This window comes from Antedon bifida, chromosome 1 (genome assembly GCF_963402885.1).
Source record: "Antedon bifida chromosome 1, ecAntBifi1.1, whole genome shotgun sequence".
Classification (NCBI taxonomy): Eukaryota; Metazoa; Echinodermata; class Crinoidea; order Comatulida; family Antedonidae; genus Antedon; species Antedon bifida.
Window position 1 is genome coordinate 23,924,788 of NC_136226.1, and position 20,973 is coordinate 23,945,760.

Genomic DNA, 20,973 nt, shown 5'->3' on the forward strand with positions numbered 1-20,973 from the left:
AATTTTGAAAGAACGGTATCAAAGTCAAGGTTACAGTCAACAAACAAATATTTATTTATTATCATATGTTACAAACACCAATTTACAAATTAGAGTAAAAAATCATCCTAGCAGGATTTGAACCAGGGTATTTACAATGGGTAGCTAGATGCATATATACCCATAATACATCAAACTCCTATTAATAAGTTGTAGTGCGCTCGCAACGCATGATTTCACCACATTTCACCCAGAAGGTTTGACCTTTATAATGTTCTTAATATTAAATAGCCAAACAAGTTCCAAAACAAATGTCAGTCAGATCCCGTTATCAATCAATCCATGTTTGGGAGGATTTGAGTGGGTATGGAAAGTAGACAGGAACTCTGGGCTTAGACTGACATATTTTGTTGAACGTTTTCGGCGGTATTTAACAAATCAAGTAGGGCTTAAAACCCTCTAAGTGGAATGGGTAAAGTCATGTTGTGAGCAATCGTTTTCGGCGGAAATGGTGTTTATGCTAGAGAAAACTCAAGAACGTGATTTTTTATTTAACACAAGACTTTATTAACGATCCACAGCTTCATAATTCACGAAAGTCATCTAAACACGAGAGATAAATTACGAAGGGCAATGTACAACAATAAGCTAACTGTTATACAGTATAATAGACTTGTTCTTTGTGTCAGCGGAATGTGCGTTCTCTTAAACTACAATATTTATATAAAAAATACAATATTTTATTACAAAATAACTACAATACTGCAAGTGGTTAAAATTACATTAAAATAAAATTACACCGTGTTAACTAATATAACAATAACAATAAAACATTAACTAATGAGAACGAACGTGTTCTCTGGCATTTACTACACCCCCATCCAAATCCCTACTAATCTCAATGTTCTTCAATCAACATATTAATCTTAACAAAATAAATTTAGGCCTAAATGAATATTAATAATGTATAATAATAAGGGTTTACACAATTATAGTACTTAACGAAAGTCTAATTCAATAGAGTCAATTCATTTCCCCCAACCTTTTTAACAAAGCTTTTTTGAATGAAATATCATACAGGTTTTCTTATATATTTTTAAATTTTATTTCAAAACATTTACATAAAATGTAGCAATAAAAGAGTCAAGGAAGTTACAGATAAGGTTACAGAAATTAAGAAACAAAAACGAAACAGAATACCTACACGTGAAGAAGAACTACATTTCTTAGTGATAGTAGGATCCAGAAGGAAAGCTCAAAGTACACTTTGCTTCACATTTTGTAGTCCCAGCTGAATCCTTCAGCATCATGAAAAGATGCTGCTTGCTGTTCAAGCGCGATCGTGAACCATGTATTAATAAGGAAAGTCATGCACATTTGAACACATCTCAACGAACACATTAATATACCACACATAGCTGATTAGGTTTTAAACTCTGGCTCTGTGTCTCGCACACACTGGGCCTAAGTTCCTACAGCGGTTTATCTGCTCTCATAATCTAATCTACCATATATAGATTTTTTAATATAACATTTTGTGTTTTAAATACGTCAGAAATTATTAGTTTTACAACAAAAACATAATTTACCTCTGTGTAAAACTATAGGAAAATTAGTGCCCTCGGTGTTCAATTCTCATTAAAATTCTAAACTCATTGAAATCGTAGAGTTCGCCTTTCTCTCTATTATGCATTTACAACAAAAAGTATTTGTTTAATTTGTAACTAGCTAATGATAATAACAATTATATTCAATATTATTATACATTTACTTAACAATTGTTTTAAATAATTTGCATGTGAATCGGCCTCGTACATTGCTTATTGTCGAATTTGGTTTGAAAAAAAAAACATTGCTTCAGTTTTGCCATACCACCTAGCCTAGCCTGTGAATATTAAAAACGTTAAAATCGCGTATTTCCAAAATACATTATTATAAAACACATGTTTGAGTCACGCTGTTATCGTTGTATCGTCTACATAGTAACAGTGCACGTTACTTTTACCTTTTTATTTAGTTTCAATATTTAAATATATTCAATTAATTTATTCAATTTCAAAAAGCCTCCAGGAATTAAGAAATACATTAAAATTACAAAACAAACAATATACAAAACAATCAAACGGAAACAATTCAATGCTTATAACGCCCTCAGTACGGTAATTAAAATATGGTCATTATTTGTTCTCTTTCGAAAACAGTTGTAACCGTGTCACAGGCGCCGTGGTAATTTATAATTGTTTGTTCACATCTTTACGATATTATTATTATTTGTCATTCTTTATTTAGCCATGCCAAATAACCAACCAATCAATAAATTATTATTTCACAACCCATAGTCCCTGTGTCTGACGCATCACTCTTTCACATTGTGGTTTCACATTTCTTTGGTGCCTCAATTTCTGGTGCAGGCAAAACTCGACGAAATGTTCTAGGCATTTTAATCATACTTTGTGCGATACAAATACAGCCAATTAGAAGGGTGCTAACCGCAATCGAAGTGGTAACCGTCAGTAGGATGAAATTGCTACTCCAAATAAGATCTAAAAAATAAGGAAGATTATCCGTTTCATATACACCCACACACGGCAATGTAACGAAATAAAGGTTTATTCAGCTTGTTTAACATTTAAAACAAGTAAGAATGTATAAACCTAAGGCTGTACTATCAGAAAAGCAATCCAAAGTAACATATACAAAAGTACGTGTATTATTTTTATTCTTGTTAAGGTTATTCCAGGCTTCAACCTAAAAGGAGGCGGTTGACACAATCGAAACTTGACAGGTACGTCTACTTAATCACTGTTCTTTTCTAATTAAAACATAGATATTAGCAAGTTTTTTACAAATAATTAATAACTTTACCTCCAACGGGATCCTCAGTCGTGGCAGGTTGCATGGTAGTGACCTTTTCAGTAGTAACAATTCCTGCTAACAGAAGAGGTGGATGTTGAGTTTGGCATTTTAACGAAATAAAACCAATTTTATTTAAAATATACTATCAGTTGTTTTAAAATGTTATTTCAGTCGGTTGAACTACATACCGTTTGTTTATTTAATAGGAATATAGATTTATTCGATATCTTTATCCAATCATATAAAAAAATACATCGCAGCATAAAACGCTGAATTGTAGTACAATTCGAAACTAAGAACTTAGACTGAGGCTAAATGAGGTATTTTAATAGGTTTAGGAAAAATACAAAATATATTTTTATTACTGTAACTTTCTGCAATTGTTTGTTTTATTATGTGAAATTTTTTAGCCTTTTGAAAAATAGCATTTGTTTTTGTTGACCTAGGTCAAAGGTCAAATGCTAAAAAAATGCAATTCAGTGACCAAAATGTCAACCCGTACATATTTATTCATATTCATATTCATTTAGGCCTATTATCCAGATAAATAATAACAATAATACAAAAAGCATAAATTACATTAACAAAAACAAGCATAGAAAAACGCAGAAACTATCCTGGCGGATTGTCAAAAAGCAAAAAATATCGCTATAGAAGACTCTCCTGATAGTGCTAGTGGCAAAATAACAGAAACAAGGTTAAACATTTAACAATCCGGTAACATAGAATTTATATAAAACAGAATAAAAATTGCAATCATTATAAATAAACATGTCTGTGATAAATACCGGAATCTCATCCCACATCCGTGGAAATGAAATAAAAACAGAATTTAAAAAAGCATTTGTACGAGACTTCTCATGTCTAAAAACAAGTTTCTCACTTCTACGTTCAACAGGTTTAGGTAGCAAAACACCATCAATTAGGAAATCTGTACAGAGGCACTTCACAACAAATTTAACACGGATGAATTTAAGTCTATTATAAATCGTGGGTAATTTTAGAGTCCGTAACCTTTGTTCGTATGACGGCCGCATGTCATAATCCATGTGAAAAAAACGTGGGAAGCATGATCGTGTAAAGCGTCTCTGAACAGATTCAATCTGATTGATGGTGCTTTGCAGAAATGGAAACCAGACAGGTGAAGCGTATTCAAATACAGGCCTAATGATAGACTTAAATAATTTAGGGAAAACGGTCTGATCATTGGTTCTAACACACCTCTTAATAAATCCAACAAGTTTATTGCATTTACCAGTAGTCAGAGAGATGTGTTTATTCCACTTCAAATCTGAAGACAAGGTAACACCAAGATACTTGTATTCTGTTACACTTTCTAGTATTTTATTATCAATTCTATAATGAAAATACTGTTTTACTTTCGATCTAGAGATCGACATAACCTTACATTTACTGTTATTTAGAGACATATAATTATCAGTGCCCCATAGGGCTATGGCAGTTAGATCGTCTTGAAGCTTCAAACAATCATCTTGATTATTTATTACTCTGAACAAGACAGTATCATCTGCATATAATGCAATATTTGAATTACTACTGATGGGAGCTCACATGTATACAAATTAAAAAGAATAGGTCCCAACACGGAACCTTGGGGTACCCCCGATAATACATCTTTCCAATCTGAAAGTGAACCTTTGAATAACACTGCTTGGCTACGGTTAATCAGAAAAGATTGCAACCAGCTCATGAGCTTACCGGCAAAGCCATATTTTTGTAGCTTATTAATGAGAACTGAATGACAAACCTTGTCAAAAGCCTTTGACCAATCTAAAAACACAGCATCAACTCTTGGTGGTTTGTTTACATCCAAAAATTTAGCCCATTGGTGGTAAATTGTGGCAAGCTGTGTTACACACGATCTTTTGTTACAAAAACCATGTTGTGTGGAAGGCAAAAGGCCAAGTTTATCAGCATGAGAAACCATGTGCTTTCCAATAAAGCGCTCAAGCATTTTCCCAACCACTGACGTCAGGGAGATGGGGCGATAGTTTACAACATTGTCACTAGGGCCTGATTTATGTATAGGTACTACATGGGCTACTTTGCAGTCAGCTGGGACTTTACCGGTTTTAATTGAAATATTAAATATCTCAGTCAAAACACCAATGATTGTGTAAGATGACAGTTTAAGCATTTTAGGGGAGATACCGTCAGGCCCTGGGGATTTATTCCCATCTAAAGAAGTAATCAGACTTTTAACATCTGCTTCATTAATCAGCAGATCAGAAAGAGGAGGATCAACCAGTGAAGCTATCATCTGGTTATCATTGGGTACAGGTTTAGAAAAGTTACTATGAAAAAATGTATTAAATTTATTAGCAATTAACCTAGGATCATCTGTTGTGATGTTATCAAACTTAAAACTTGTTGGAAAGCATTTATGTCGTTTAGCATTAACGAACGCCCAAAAAGGTTTTTGGTCTTTTGAGTTTGTTGCTAATTGTTTTACATATTCATAGTAACTCTTTTTACACATATATTTTACATTATTTCTAATTACCTTATACCTGTCCCATAGATTAACATTTTCTGGTTTTGCTTTAGCCTTTTTATAGGCTCTTTTCTTTTTTCGACTTAACCTGACAACCTCTTGGGATATCCACGGAGGTCTTTTTTTAACACTACCTTTGCCTTTAGGTACGATCTTATTAAACACTTTCAAAAGCATATCCCTAAAATTTATCCAGGATGTATCAACATCATTTACAACTAGACACGAATTCCAATCTGCAGATTCTAATTCTTCGTGTAATAGGTTAGGGTTAAAGATGATATGAAACGATTTTGAAAATTTAAATAAATTAGTGTGTATGAATCTGTCTAATGTAAATAACTAACACACCAGAAATTAGCTTTAAATACCTCATAAAACTCGAGAAATAAACAAATTAAGTTTTAAAGAAAAATTTCCGGAAAATGGCCGACCAACTCGCACGCCATATTGGTTTTCACGATCGCTCTAAACACACGTACGTCCGATCGCTCAGCTGATTTGAAATACCCGCGGTAGTAGCCACGGCAGCCGTTGTTAGGTGATTGGTTACTCTTTTTCAACCCAGGCGAATCGTGATTGGTTGATTTCATGCACTTTGACAGACACAGCGAGCTTGACGTTTCATGCATGACGACGAAAACAACATGTGCGACAAACCATGGAACTTCTTATACAGTCGGAGAGCCGCGTTGGGAAATATGACCGTTATCGCTGTATATTACAGTTCCATGGACAAACTCACCATCATTATTTTCGCAAGATGCCGAGTGCTTGCTGTATCGGTGGATGTAACCGGACTGGATCAACACACCCAAATGTTTCATTTTTTTTATTTCCCGACAAGTTGAAACGCAGTGAAACGTTTAATAAATGGACTGAATTTGTGAAGTTAACGAGAAAGGGGTATGTGTGGAAGCGGACTAACAGAATATGTAGCGCCCATTTTTTAAACGCGGACATCGACAATTTTTTCCATATTTCTGAAATGCAGAAGACGGGGGTGGTGGTAAAGCCGAGACTAAAAACGGATGCTTACCCCACCATAAAAGCTCCGGTAAGTGAGGAAGAAGGCCTACCACCCCAACCCAAAAAACGGAAAGTGCGGCCTCGGACTGCGGCGTGTCGAAGACGCGAGGTTGAAAGGGTAAGTAATATTTTTATAAATTAAAATCCCCTACGTACGTTGTCGTTCAAATCTAGGCCTAGCCTGATTATACTATATTAATAATCGTTCGATTTAGTTTATGAAAATAATAATAAAATATTTAAATTAAAATATTTCCTTTTAAATCTGTGGACCCAGAGGCCCTGCTATCTAGGCTAGGTAAATATATACTATATAATATAGGTCCTAGTTGGTGAACCATTATACATAGCCTATCTATGTCATAGGCCTTATTAGGCCTAGTGTAACCAGGGAGTTGTCCTGGTGTAACACTCTGACCAGCAGGTCAACAACCCTTTATCACTATTTCTCCCTACTCCATCTATTAACATTCCTAGTGGTTTCTTCCTATCTCCAAGTACTCTTTGTTCACTATCCTATAACCCACATCCTAATCAATTACTCATCATCAAGGAATGTTCCCCTAGGCTTAGTATGTTAGTTTTAACAAAAACATTTAAAAGTTTATTTTATAAAATTGTATGACAATTTTTTTAATTCACACCAGTTGATAATTTTAATAATTGTTATTGCTAAGAATACCCAGGTAAGCCGTGGAGGTACCTCCATGGAAGCTTGGCCTAGTCTAGACCTGGATACGGTGTAGTTCTGTTTTGTTATCATCAAGGAGCTTAGAATGGAAAGTTTCCAACCTATGTATTCTTACTTTTCATTTTATATTTCAGATTCTGATTGAAGAAGAATTGCCTGGTACATCATCGGTATGTATTTTTTTTTATTATACCTGTATAAAAAGTTGGACCAGTCCCAATTTTAAAATGTGATAAAGCATTGAATGCCTCAGTCAAAATTGGTGTAGTCTACCCTTTATTATTAATTATATGGATGATGAAATATTTTAAATAGTTTACCTGTTAATCTTTTAATCTCTGTGTGTTAAAGCCATTAATTGAAATCATTAGTTCTCTACTTTGTTTATAAAGTAATTAAATTCAGATGTTGGTGAGTAAAAATAATCTGGTCACTAGATATGTTGTACTTTTAATCCAGGCCCAAGGACAGTGTCCACAGTCAGCAGGTATAGTATTTAGATGTATTTAGACAAATAAACAAAGTCATTGTTTTGTTGGTTATGTAATAATACAGAAATATTAAGTCATTTTAAAATGATCAGTTCTTGTTCATGCATGTTTTTGTGGAGTTAATTATTATTTTTGAAGCCATGTTCTGATCTGTTTTGCATGTATGCGTAGTTCAATTTTATTGATTTCACTGTTAATTTCCATCTTTTTTTTCATGAAATGCATGCAGTTCAGTAGACGTTTATCATTTCCATATTTCTATTGCAAACTATTTTGCATGATGATTACATCATAACAATTATACACAGTACAAACACCATACCATTTACTTATAGTTTTATCAAATAATTTGTTTTTTTAGAGCATGTACTTGAGCAAGTTTATTAGGGAACATAAACCCCACCATTACCCTTTTTTTTTTTTTATTATTATCTTTTTCATATTTCATGGTACCAAAAACAGGACCAACGCAGCGGTAACACACAAAATAAATATAAATTTATCATTATATAACTTATATAATTTATTCAGTTTACTCAAGTTCCGAAGAAACTGGGGGAAGCAGTAGTAATGAAGACGGAGATAAACGTGGCATACATTTATACAAAGAAGCTGACAGTGACAGTGACCATGATGATGCGGATCCAAATTACATCCCTCATGAAGGATCATCTGATGAAGAATCACTGTGAGTTAAGCAAACTTCTTGATCTTTTATAGTGGTAGCTTTTTGGATATAAATAAATATATACTGTACATTTATATTATTAAACAAACATTTCTTTTTTGTAGCACTGATAACATAGAATCTGGAGAGACTGTCCGTGGACAGAGGAAATATATTGTAGGGCAGGATGAGCTTCTGTCATTGTTCGACAGATGTCGTGAATGTGGAAGTCAAGCCGAAAAAAAAATTATAAGAGAATGTGGAACGGCAGTGGAGGTGATGGCTACTTGCACAAATAGAGCATGTAGACATGTTTTTGAATGGTCAAACCAACCAAAAAGTGCAAATATGTTCCTATTCAACATTTTGTTGTCCGCTGCAATCTTGGTATCGGGTAAGACTTTCAAAAATATTTTTTTATAATTCAATCTATTTTGATAATTGAACATTTTTTATGGTTATAAAATAATTTTTTATAATCAAAACTTACTTCAATCGTATTGACAAAGAATTCTTTTATTTAAAATTGTAGGATGTTGTATTACCAAATTTTTGAGGGCACTCCGATTTATTAACATCGCTGTTTTTAGTGATCGGACGTTTTTTTATCATCAAAAATGGTAAGTTCAACATTTCAATAATGTCTTTGTAGCAAACTAATTTTGGAAATAAATGGGTGCCTATTGATGTTTACAAATTATATGTTGCTATCTGAATTTTAATCTTCAAACAAAGTATTTTACTGTACAAAAATATTACTGAGTAGTGGTGTATTGAAAAAGTATGCTTGTTTTTCTTCTTTTTCAAATATGTGACATAGTTAACTGAATATTATCTTCAATATATTATTTAGGTATTTGCTGCCAGCCACTTCATGTATATTTGCGGCTCAAAGAGAGAAACACTTTAAAAGTGAAATGAATGTATCTTGCGATATGCGTTGTGACAGCCCCGGTTTCACAGCCAAGTTCGGTACCTACACAACTATTGATACAGACACTCAGAAAGTTATTCACGTAGAAGTTGTGCAGGTATTTTTTTTTCATTTGTTGTTTATTTATAGCACCAATATATCGCAACATTTTATTAACCCTTATCTTTATCTTTTGTTCTTCAAAATTCTTACCCATAAATTTTTTAGCAATTACTTACAAATTTTAAAGTCATTTATATACAAATTTTACTAATACAGTACACCAAAAACTATTATTATTATTATTATTATTATTATAGAAAGACGAATGCCCCAATTCACCAGCTATGGAGTTAGAAGGGCTGAAACGAACGCTGTCTGTTCTGCAAGGCTATGGTGTTACAATCAAGCGTCTTGTCTCGGATCGCCATAGTAGTATTGCAGCATTTTTAAAATCCACAACCATCATTCATTACTTTGATGCATGGCACATTGCCAAGGGTAAGTAATATGTCTTAATATTTATTTTACTCAAAGTATGTCAAATGATGTAAAAAGGTACAAATTTTTTCGTCTTACTGTAATTTTGTTTATTTTTTATATATATTCAGGAATAAAGAAAAAATGCATAAAAGCCAGCAACAACAAAGAATGCGACAAAATTGGCAAATGGATACCATCCATTATCAGGATGGTATATTGGATCGGAAATACCACACAAGAAACGGAGGACTTGGAGGCCGATGGTGAACTGAGGAAGCAAAAATTCCAAAGCATATATAATCACATACGGGGTATTCATAATCATGAAACCACACTATATCCCAAATGCCTTCATGGAGAGCTGGAACCTCGAGACTACATTCAGCCAAGTAAGTTGTAGTATTGATTTTGGTGAAGAATCTTGACAGGTTTTTTTTATTTTGCTAAAATCATTATTTTTTGTTTCCAGATTCAAAAGCGGAAGAAGTAGTTTCGAACATCCTGAATTCACCTTATTTGTTGAGATCTATAAAGCAGTTGTCACCGACTATCCAGACGTATTCAAATGAATCATTTCATCAAATCATTAATCATTTTGCGCCAAAAATGCACCATTTCAGGTTTAAGGGCATGCTTGCAAGGTATAATTTGATAGCATATTGTATAATTTAATGATAGAGAACAATTAAGTAAGGTCTTTATAATCTATGATTTACACTAATTAAGCCTGGAGCCTTTAACAATCATTGTAATGTGTTGTAATTCTATATTGTGCATTTACTTTAGAACATACCTTGCAGCCTTGCATTGCAATGAGAATGTTGGCAGGCCGCAAAGGGTCAACAGAAAAGGGGACACTGAACACTCTTTGTGGTATTCACGGGCAAAAAAGGACTGGATGGCCAAAAAACATCTTGTTGATCCCACATTTGGTAAGGACCAGTTACTATTAATTGTTACCAAGTTATGCCATAATTGAAAGTGTTTGTAAGCAAAATGTGGAACTAATTTATAAAATAGTTAAATATCCTATTACATTGAACAGTAATATTTTTGTCTTTGCAGTTTATGCCATCAACACCATTGAGATGGCGATGTATATGGCCAAAACAAATACAAAAGGATCATATTACACGGCAGAAATGATGTGTGATCCTGGTACAATTACAGAAAAACTGCCAAAACCAGACAAGACAGACTTTGTTGCAAAGTTAATCTCTAGATTTAAGAATTAAATTTACACTGCTTCACAGAACTTGTCATAAATTTAGAATAGTTTTATTACTACCTTGATCACTGATTTTTTATCTCCTTTGTTTTAGTTCATTGTATTTTGACATGCATGCTTCTCTTGTTTACAAAAAAAAAACAGGTATTTATTCATAAGGTAACTACTGTACATTTATTTTTATACGGCAGGAACTACTGTACATAGATTTGTATTTATATGGAGTGTTAATTCATAAAATAAACTAGTCTTCATCCAATTGAGGATATTTAAATCCTGTATAATTTTGTTCAGGGTCAGGAAAAGCTTCTCTGATTTTATTTATTACACAGGATGTAATTGGGACACGCCTGTCTCTCCCAAGATACCTCCAACACCAACGCACAAACTGTCGATACGCTGTATACCTGTATTTCCTGTGCAAACAAAAATAACTAATAAATAATAACTGATTTTTTAAATAAAAATAAAGGCAAATCAGTTACAAATTACTATACTGCAAAAACAATGTGTTTACCTTTCTTTTCTTCCTTCCACAATGAGTTCATCATATTGAGACGCATACTGCCAATATGCAATTTGGAGGGTTGCCGGATTAAGAATGGCAGCTTGGAACCAGGGATGGGTGGTGATACATCCATTATGTTCATTTTCCTTATTTTTATCCATTATTTTCTCTACCTGTTTATTTAAAAAAAAGGTGATATTTTCACTAATGGAATTTACTATTATGATTATGACAGTGTTAATATGGAGCAATTTTATTTTAGTAATAATTCAACACTGCTTACTTCTTGACAACAATATCTATTTTCCCACATCTCCTCTACAACACAGTTTCCACACCCACACCTGTAGTAGAAAAAGAAGGGATATGAATATGATTATGTTGTTAGCATGTCTCACTTTTTAAAATATAAAATAAAGGTCTAGGCCTAGTTCGGCTAGTACGCCTACTACTACTTACTAGCCCTAACATAAAGCATTTATATATTACTATACTAGCTAGGCCTAGTCCTAATACTAGGCTAGGCCTACTTCTACTAGGCCTAGCCCTAGTAGTATATATATACTATAGTTTTAGGCCTTATTAATTATACAGTACTTCATCCACAAACCTAGACTACCACTTTACTCCCTCCTTTCAAATAAATATACCTACCAATCTCGTCCTTGTCTCAAATGAAGATTTTGTGGTAGGCCCATCGCTGCGAATCCATGTGCTCTAGCCCGATCTCGGTGGTCTGCAGCATCGCCGCCGAGTAGGCCCACTTCTCCCTCCGCTCCACCAGCGGGCACCCTTGGATCGTTTTCAAACACTCCTCTCCAATTCACTGCAACAATATCATGCTCATCTTCGGATGATGCCGAGGACGATAAGGACGACATATCGTTATCCATTTAAAATTATTGTAAATATTAGATCGTATAGTAGAAATAAAGCGTAATGTGTTGAAGCTATCTAGCGATCGAACAATTAAATGGCGTCCATACACAACAACGAAAACGAGTCGAGAAAGTGTATCTGACGCATGCGTATTATCGGTTCGTGTACCTAGCTTGTGTAGGGTTTTGACTGAATATTTCGGAGAAAATGAGCGTGAAAAACGAAATTAAAAATCAATTTCTAAAAAAAATTGAAGGAAATATTCCATAATTTCAACGATTTACGATGTATTAATCATTTAAGAGTGAAACTGTGAAGCGGATAAGTTAATATCGAAATAGTTTTGGCGTAGTGGACGATTAACCCAAAAATTCCTATCTCCTCCTGTACAAAAGTTTCCGCTTGTGACGTCACAGGCGGATTTTTTTTTATTTCCTAGGGCTGTTTTCTATGCGTCATCGTCATCTCTGAAATGTACTCTAACAGTCAGCTGTATGTAACAGTATATACTACGTGTTGAAAACATAAAATCAAATTTTTTGGAATCGTTTCATATCATCTTTAAGTTTTGAGTACAGAAATTTTGATCTATTTGGTAGTTTTCGAAAACCAATTAACTTTACATTCATATTAAATTTCACACTCACATGATCACTTTTACCCAGACCTTCAGTTTGTTCAATATTGAACAACTCAGGCCTATTGCTAAAAATTAAGTCCAAGGTGTTGCCTTCAACAGTATTGTTAGCTATTCTTGTATGAAAATTAACCATTTGTACAAAATCAAGCGAGTCCATGGAGTCAAAAATAAGATGTTCAAAGTTATTTACAAGATATTGTCTTTGGTGACGAATATTAAAATCCCCTAAAAGAATGATGGCTTTGTAGTGATGACTATTATCTAGTACTTCTTCCATGGCATTTAAAAAGTTTTGTGTGTACAGCATGGGTGCATTGGGTGGGCGATAGAAGCATCCGATCAAGATCTTACCAAGCTTACATGTAATCTCAGGCCATACAATTTCCAGGTTGTTGTGAATAAACGCAGTTGTTGTTGGTTTACACGCATCACTGATGACCAGCATCACTCCACCACCATGCCTATTTCGATCGTTCCTGAATATCTGGTAACCACTCTCTATTATTTCTGCATCATTGATTTCATTGCCAAGCCATGTTTCTGTAATCGCAAGGATGTGAGGTTTTTCTGTATCCACAACAAGCTGCAACTCTGTTAATTTATTGCAGACACTTCTGGCGTTATACAGCAGTCCAGTAAGTTGATGTGTACTAGGAAGAACCACACTGTTAGAAGACTCACTGCTGCAAGAACCAGCTGATCCATCAAAAAACGAAGCATTATGTGGAAGGACACATTTCAGACAAATCCATTCTTTTCTTGATGAAATAATATTATTAAGGTCAATATCTGTCACTCCCTGGCAACGCTGATGATATTCATTGAGACAAATGGAACATAAAATAAGCGGGGTGTTCTCAATATATTTGTAACAATAACTACATCCTACATCCATCGTAGTATTCATGCACGTCAACTGGCTAGGCCCAGAGGGGGGCAATGAGAAGTATGGGTATGAGGCTTCTATTCCCTGGTGTATATCATGGATCGACACCGTTGCCACAAAGGCTATGCCTAGCCTAGGCCTAGGTATAGTCCAGAAAAATAATATAAAAAGCTGGAAATATCCACAGATATCCATCAAACTTACATAGATAGATAGATAGATAGATAGATAGATAGATAAAATTGTATTCGTCATAAAATAAATAAAATTACATTATGAAAAGTGTTTTCCTTGGCAAGAATATAAATATAAAAAGACCATATATAACATTTAAAATACTTATAAAACAATTTACACAAAAATATTTATAAAATACTGCACAGGAATGAATAGTGAATCGGTATTACAAACTTCTCTTAAAACGTGAATTAAAAATATGAATAGCATTTGGAACAAAAGATAGTCTAAAACGTGAATTATTTGATCGTGGTCTAACTCTCCCTGATCTATTTACAATAAATTCATTGTGTAATGAGTGAGAATTGTTTCCCATAATTTTTGTGACTTTGCTCAACGTTTGTTTTTCATAAACACCATCAACATCTTTAACAATTGAACCAATTATTCTAGAAGCTGTTTTGCACACTCTCCTTAGTCTAGTCTTATTCTTCTCTGTTAGATTCGCAAACCATGCTATACATGTTACAACTAAAATAGATTGGATGACCGATTCATAAAACAACAAGTGTGACATTACTAACTTCAAAAGTATTAAGTTTTCTTAACCAGTACAGCCTTTGATTCCCTTTTTAAACAATCTCATCAGTATTCTTATCAAATTTTAATTTATCATCTATGAACGTGCTAAGATATTTATATTCATGGACACGTTCAATAACGTTCCCGTCAAGTTTTAAGCATCCCTTATCATTTTGTTTTTTCCTGAAATCCCACACTATTTCTTTAGTCTTTTTAGCATTTATCTTCAAGTAATTTTCATCGCACAAGTAGTTAGCCTATCAAATTCATTATTATACACATTATAGTGTAGGCTGGTATGTCGTTTATATGAATGTCGTGTATATTTTTGTTAAAAGCAAACTTTGACTTTATTTCATATCTTGATAATATAAGGAATAAAAATTATGTTGCCATTTTTTCAAAAGACATTTAAAGGACCAAATTCAAGATGGCCGCCAACATTCAAATAACCCTATTTAAAAATAAGAATATCACCAATAATACAAATTATGAATGTGGAACAAGTCCGTTTTGATGGTATTACTGTACCCATTATACAATCTTAACTATGTAAAGCGATAATCTGTCGGCCATCTTGGATTTCAAAATGGCCGCCACTAAAAATTAAATTCTTTAAATAATTTTTTTTAAATATGTGTGCATAAATTGTTGTTTGTACACAATGTTCTAAAATTGTCACTTTTTACAGGATTATCTAAATATAAGGCTGTCTAAAGTTTTCTATATAACAGATATATAATACCCCTCTATGATTCTTAAATTAACTAATCGTTCAAAGTTGGAGTTGCAAAAGTATGGAACAACTTACCAATTTATATCAGATATTCAACAACAATTACGTCTAACTAGAGGGTGAGCTCGCTTCGATCGCTCCCCTCTAGGAAGTGTAAACGATGGTTCTTGGAATGATAATGACTCGGGTAAAAAGGTTTTAGAAGGACGTTCTCCTTGTACATTTTCTGTCGGTTACCATTATTGAAAATGCTTGACATTCGAAAAACTAAACCTACTCTGTTTCACAGTGTCTTAGATGATTAATAACATTTTAAAGTATAGTGTTTATTGTTTGGTAGGGCCCTTATAGGGCGGAGGTGGGGAGGCAGAGTTCATTTGAGGGAGATGCTTATTCGAGGGATGTTTTAGTTTTAATAATATCGTAACATTTATAATAAAATAAAATCCTCTAATAGATATGAAAAGTGGTAAAAAATAATAACAAATGCTTGGTAAATTGTAGTTAACAGTGTGATGAATTCTATTACAAATAGTATAATTGTGTTATTATAAATATAATACAATATTGTGTGTATAAATGTGGATGGGCGTTTATTAGATAGTTGGGTAGGTGGGTGTAGGCGATTATTATTCAAAGTGATGTTTTATTGGGGAGGCGTTTATTCAAATAAATACCATCATAATACATTATTTAATTTAAACATCTTTTGAAACTAACTTCCGCGACAGTGTAGTCCGTTTCGGCCCAAGAAAGAAGATGTTTTAGATGGCTTGCAATATGGGCCCTAATGGGACACAGATAGCCTACAGTTATTCCTGCCAGCTTACTCAATAAAACTCGGCTATCGGGATTTTATTTTTTAACTACTGTACCTTCACACGCGCGGTCCGATCCGAAAATAAACAAAAAACTAAAATGGCTATAGCCACTAACGACCAACTTAACTGAAACCAGGTAGTTGGCAAGGTGAACCTGTGAACTCATCGTGAACCCGGAAATTACTTTGACCGCGTACAATTGAAATTGAGCTGAAAATCTACCCATGAAATCAGAGATTTTGTTTTAAAACTCTTTATAATATATTCCTAAAATAGAAATATGGAACAATATCGTAATAGTGAAAACTGTTTTACATTTCGCGGTACATCTGAGATAGTTCAGGTAGGTATCCATGGCAGAGATTTGTTCCAAAGTTTTTCCATTGTGCTCGCCTATGTCAGAATTAACCATAATTTATATATAGATTCTAAATTACAGATCTCATTTCTTTTCATGAAACTGAAACTTGACATAAGACAGGACCACAATATAAAACAAGTGCATGTATACCTTATTGTGAAATCCTGTATAAATATGATGTTAAATAATGCGTTATTGCTATGTAATTCAATGTCTGAACCTTCAGGACCATAGTCACCAGTATGGTTGGTAAGTTTTCAACCTGTCAACCTTTGGCAGAAGCTTGAAGGAAATAAAGATAAAGCTCATTCACAAGATTATTCATAGGCAGCATTAACTCCCACTTCTCATCTTCTACAATCTCAACCGATTTAATTAGATAAGTACCCTCTACAGATAGACCACCATTATACACTGGTTTGATGAGTGCACATGGTTGTGGTAAAAAAATCATGTACTAGGGAAAGACAAGAATGCCTGGTGATGACTCTTGCCCGAGATGAGTGGAAGTGGACAGAGATGACATCAAGAAGCAATTATTATGTCGACCCGGTGAACTATATGGCTTTTGGACATGTAGCATTGTGAAAATAGTGTTGAGGCCAGTGCTTTTGTTGAAACTGAACTTGTATTACCTATACAACCAGTGACACAAATATCTTTAGGACAGAAGCACACTAATTCTGCTTTCTCTCTACAAATGCAGACAGAGAAAGAGATTCTAAGTGAAGTATCATTTTGTTTGAAAGAGGCTGATCATAAAGATATTAACTTGAATACAGAGAGTCGACGAAATCTAAATGATGTGGTTAAATTATATCCCTATATATGTCCGAGACACAAGAAAACGATATCTGCACACATAGAAAGTACACATGCTTTTATCAAATATTTCTTCGCTCATGACCACCTGAACTACGACCGGTTACTTCCGCCGCTGTATCAATTTCAACAGATTACTGAAACAAATTACAGATATTGGAGTTTATGAGAGGACATGTATGTGTGGGACTTTCTGGATTTACATCAATTGATCAGGGTCAGTGAGCGTGGTATCATTGGAATAACACAAATTAATGATTTCATCAGAGCTGGCAAATCTAGTTGATGAGTTTGAAAGCCAACATTTAAAGAGAGATGATATCCTGATTAATGAAGAATGCTGCAATTCGCAGGAAGAAGTTTATGAGATGTTTTAATTGCCTAAGTCACACAGCTGACTTAGGCAGAAACACTAAAAACGATCTGAGCATGTGCAAATGTATATAAAAGCACTCAGATAATGTACAGAGGGCAGTATAATGATATAAGCAGTGAGTTAGGCAGATCATAAGTCAGCTCTCCTTAATTGCCTAAGTCACACAGCTGACTTAGGCAGAAACACAAACAATATAGTATATTGATATAAGCAGTGAGTTAGGCAGATCATAAGTCAGCTCTCCTTAATTGCCTAAGTCACACAGCTGACTTAGGCAGAAACACAACAAATATAGTATATTGATATAAGCAGTGAGTTAGGCAGAAAAAAAAAATTATGACTTAGACACTTTTGTTATGAGGCTGTCGATATCATCTATATACAAAAAAATGCTACCTTTAAGTAACACAATTTAATAGCATCAGCTCTTCAGATTAAAATTAACACTGATGATTTTAGAAAAGGAAAGTAGAAATAAAAGGGAAAGAATTTGTAACAAATGGGTTAAAAAATATACTATAAAAATGTATTTCTTATTTTATTTAAAAAATCATGAGTCTTCTCTCCTTAATTGCCTAAGTCACACAGCTGACTTAGGCAGAAACACAAAAAACGATCTGAGCATGTGCAAATGTATATAAAAGCACTCAGATAATATACAGAGGGCAGTATAATGATATAAGGAGTGAGTTAGGCAGATCATAAGTCAGATCTCTTTAATTGCCTAAGTCACACAGCTGACTTAGGCTGAAATACAAAAAATATAATATATTGATATAAGCAGTGAGTTAGGCAGAAAAAAAAAATTATGACTTAGACACTTTTGTTATGAGGCTGTCGATATCATCTATATACAAAAAAATGCTACCTTTAAGTAACACAATTTAATAGCATCAGCTCTTCAGATTAAAATTAACACTGATGATTTTAGAAAAGGAAAGTAGAAATAAAAGGGAAAGAATTTGTAACAAATGGGTTAAAAAATATACTATAAAAATGTATTTCTTATTTTATTTAAAAAATCATGAGTCTCCTCTCCTTAATTGCCTAAGTCACACAGCTGACTTAGGCAGAAACACAAAAAACGATCTGAGCATGTGCAAATGTATATAAAAGCACTCAGATAATGTACAGAGGGCAGTATAATGATATAAGCAGTGAGTTAGGCAGATAATAAGTCAGCTCTCCTTAATTGCCTAAGTCAGCTGTGTGACTTAGGCAGAAACACAAAAAATATAGTATATTGATATAAGCAGTGAGTTAGGCAGATCATAAGTCAGCTCTCCTTAATTGCCTAAGTCACACAGCTGACTTAGGCAGAAACACAACAAATATATTATATTGATATAAGCAGTGAGTTAGGCAGAAAAAAAAATTATTACTTAGACACTTTTGTTATGAGGCTGTCGATATCATCTATATACAAAAAATGCTACCTTTAAGTAACAAAATTTAATAGCATCAGCTCTTCAGATTAAAATTAACACTGATGATTTTAGGAAAAGAAAGTAGCAATAAAAGAGAAAGAATTTATAACAAATGGGTTAAAAAATATACTATAAAAATGTATTTCTTATTTTATTTACAAAATCATGAGTCTCCTCTCCTTAATTGCCTAATGCTACCTTTAATATGAATAAGTGTACTGTCAGTACTATAGACCTCCTGATGGTCAACATTTTGTGTTAATCACCAATGTTGTTGTCATAGGCCTATCATGTTATGTGATTTCAATCAACGTCATAACTTGCACATGTTTTAATAAGAAATTTAATCAATTTTTTTTAAATAACGGCCATTTTGAAATTCAAAATGTCAGAATACTAATGAATATAGGTTTATAATAATTCTTATATAGCAGAGAACCCATATGAACTTAAAATATTATTCATAATGGGTGTTACTTTGTCCAATATGGTACATTTATTGGATCTTTTACGTATTGGCGGCCATCTTGGATTTGACACCCTTAAGCTTTTTAAAAAAATGGCAACATATTTTTTTCCTTACTTTACATCCTAAAGTAGCGAAATATAAGGGCTGATGTTCCACTTAGATAGCTTTTCCAATAGGATATGCGGTTGCATTAGATTAAAGGCTGATGAATAATCAATGAATAAGCCTCTCGCATATGTACCCTTCTTGTCTAAATGTGAACCAACAAGATGTAGGAGGGTAAGTATGGCATCATCAACCCCACGATCGCACTGGTAAGCAAATTGCATATTGTCAAGATAGTCATTACATTCCTTCATTAGTTGTTGTCTAACAACTTTTTCCAAAATGTTCATCTACATGAAACGTACATATACGGGCCTCACGTCCTGGGACAGTAAATTACCCCGTATGGGATACGGGCCACGTCTTCAAAGGGTTAAGTTTGATACAATGAAAAAGTACACTTACTTTTAACAGTAGCATGGGTTGTGGTGTGAATAGTAGTTTGTCTCTCAGTAACGGTAGTAACACTTGGTGTTGTTATATCAGTTGTTATTGTTGTTGCTGTAGTAGTAGCAGTAGTAGTAAGAGCAGCAGCAGCAGTAGTAGTAATGTCTGTGCTTAGAGTTGTAGTAGTTTCTAAAAAATGTGTAAAAATAGAAAGAAAACAATACATATTTAAAACGATCAACTTCAACCATCATCATTCTGTATACAGCATTTCCTAATAAAACTAAGGGTTTATAAACGAGAAGATTGACGTAAATTGACCAAGTGACTTACTATCTACACATTGCCAAATAAGGCTGCAATCAGGTCAGTGTTGCTTAACATGTCCAGTGACCAATTGGTTATGAGAGGGGCGCCGCAAGCCATAGCTATACAATCAGCAGAGGTTGCAGTCACTCCTCGAGCATTGTTCTGGTGATAGTGTATACTTTAAATAACCCAGTTCATTTTTCGGAAGAGTAGGGGTTACCCCGGTGTTCTGTTTCATTCAGCCCCTGTCGTTGTGGACAGGCGAACAAGGACCAGTTGGAGAGAAGAAAGTTAGTGTTCACACCTGTGCGCAATTTAGTCCAATTAGGTTGCAAGTAACAGTTTATTCTTTCACATTTACCAGTAGCAAGGTTTGTAAGGCCTTGCATCTGTGAGCACACGTAAAATATTCAAATTGATAATTTTAAGTTTAATGATTAATGTGTTTGTTTAATTATTCCATTTTATGGAATAATTCTTTAATTTTTTATTTGATTTCACTTATGTCTCGATCTATAACGCTAAAACTGTTTGCTAATTGCAGTGTATGTGTTTTTCTATGAATACAAAAGTCTAAACAAAGAAAAACGACAACGAGAATTATTGAGAGTAACAAGAGAAAACCAGGAAATTTTG

The 20,973-nt window shown here is 33.8% G+C and overlaps 2 protein-coding genes across 2 annotated transcripts; both read right to left on the bottom strand.

Moving 5' to 3' along the window:
• Positions 1-2,167: 2,167 nt before the first annotated feature.
• LOC144835503 (uncharacterized) lies at positions 2,168-20,726 on the bottom strand. Its single transcript, XM_078690588.1, has 4 exons — positions 20,699-20,726; positions 20,047-20,217; positions 2,845-2,907; positions 2,168-2,522 (listed from the first exon to the last, which is right to left on the bottom strand). The coding sequence occupies exons 1-4, from the start codon at positions 20,724-20,726 to the stop codon at positions 2,344-2,346; spliced, it is 441 nt and encodes a 146-aa protein (XP_078546714.1). The 3' UTR covers positions 2,168-2,343.
• LOC144853364 (P2X purinoceptor 7-like) lies at positions 11,097-12,301 on the bottom strand. Its single transcript, XM_078711119.1, has 4 exons — positions 12,015-12,301; positions 11,644-11,704; positions 11,370-11,533; positions 11,097-11,268 (listed from the first exon to the last, which is right to left on the bottom strand). Exons 1-4 carry the CDS (start codon positions 12,251-12,253, stop codon positions 11,097-11,099), a joined length of 636 nt encoding a protein of 211 aa, XP_078567245.1. The 5' UTR covers positions 12,254-12,301.
• Positions 20,727-20,973: the final 247 nt, after the last annotated feature.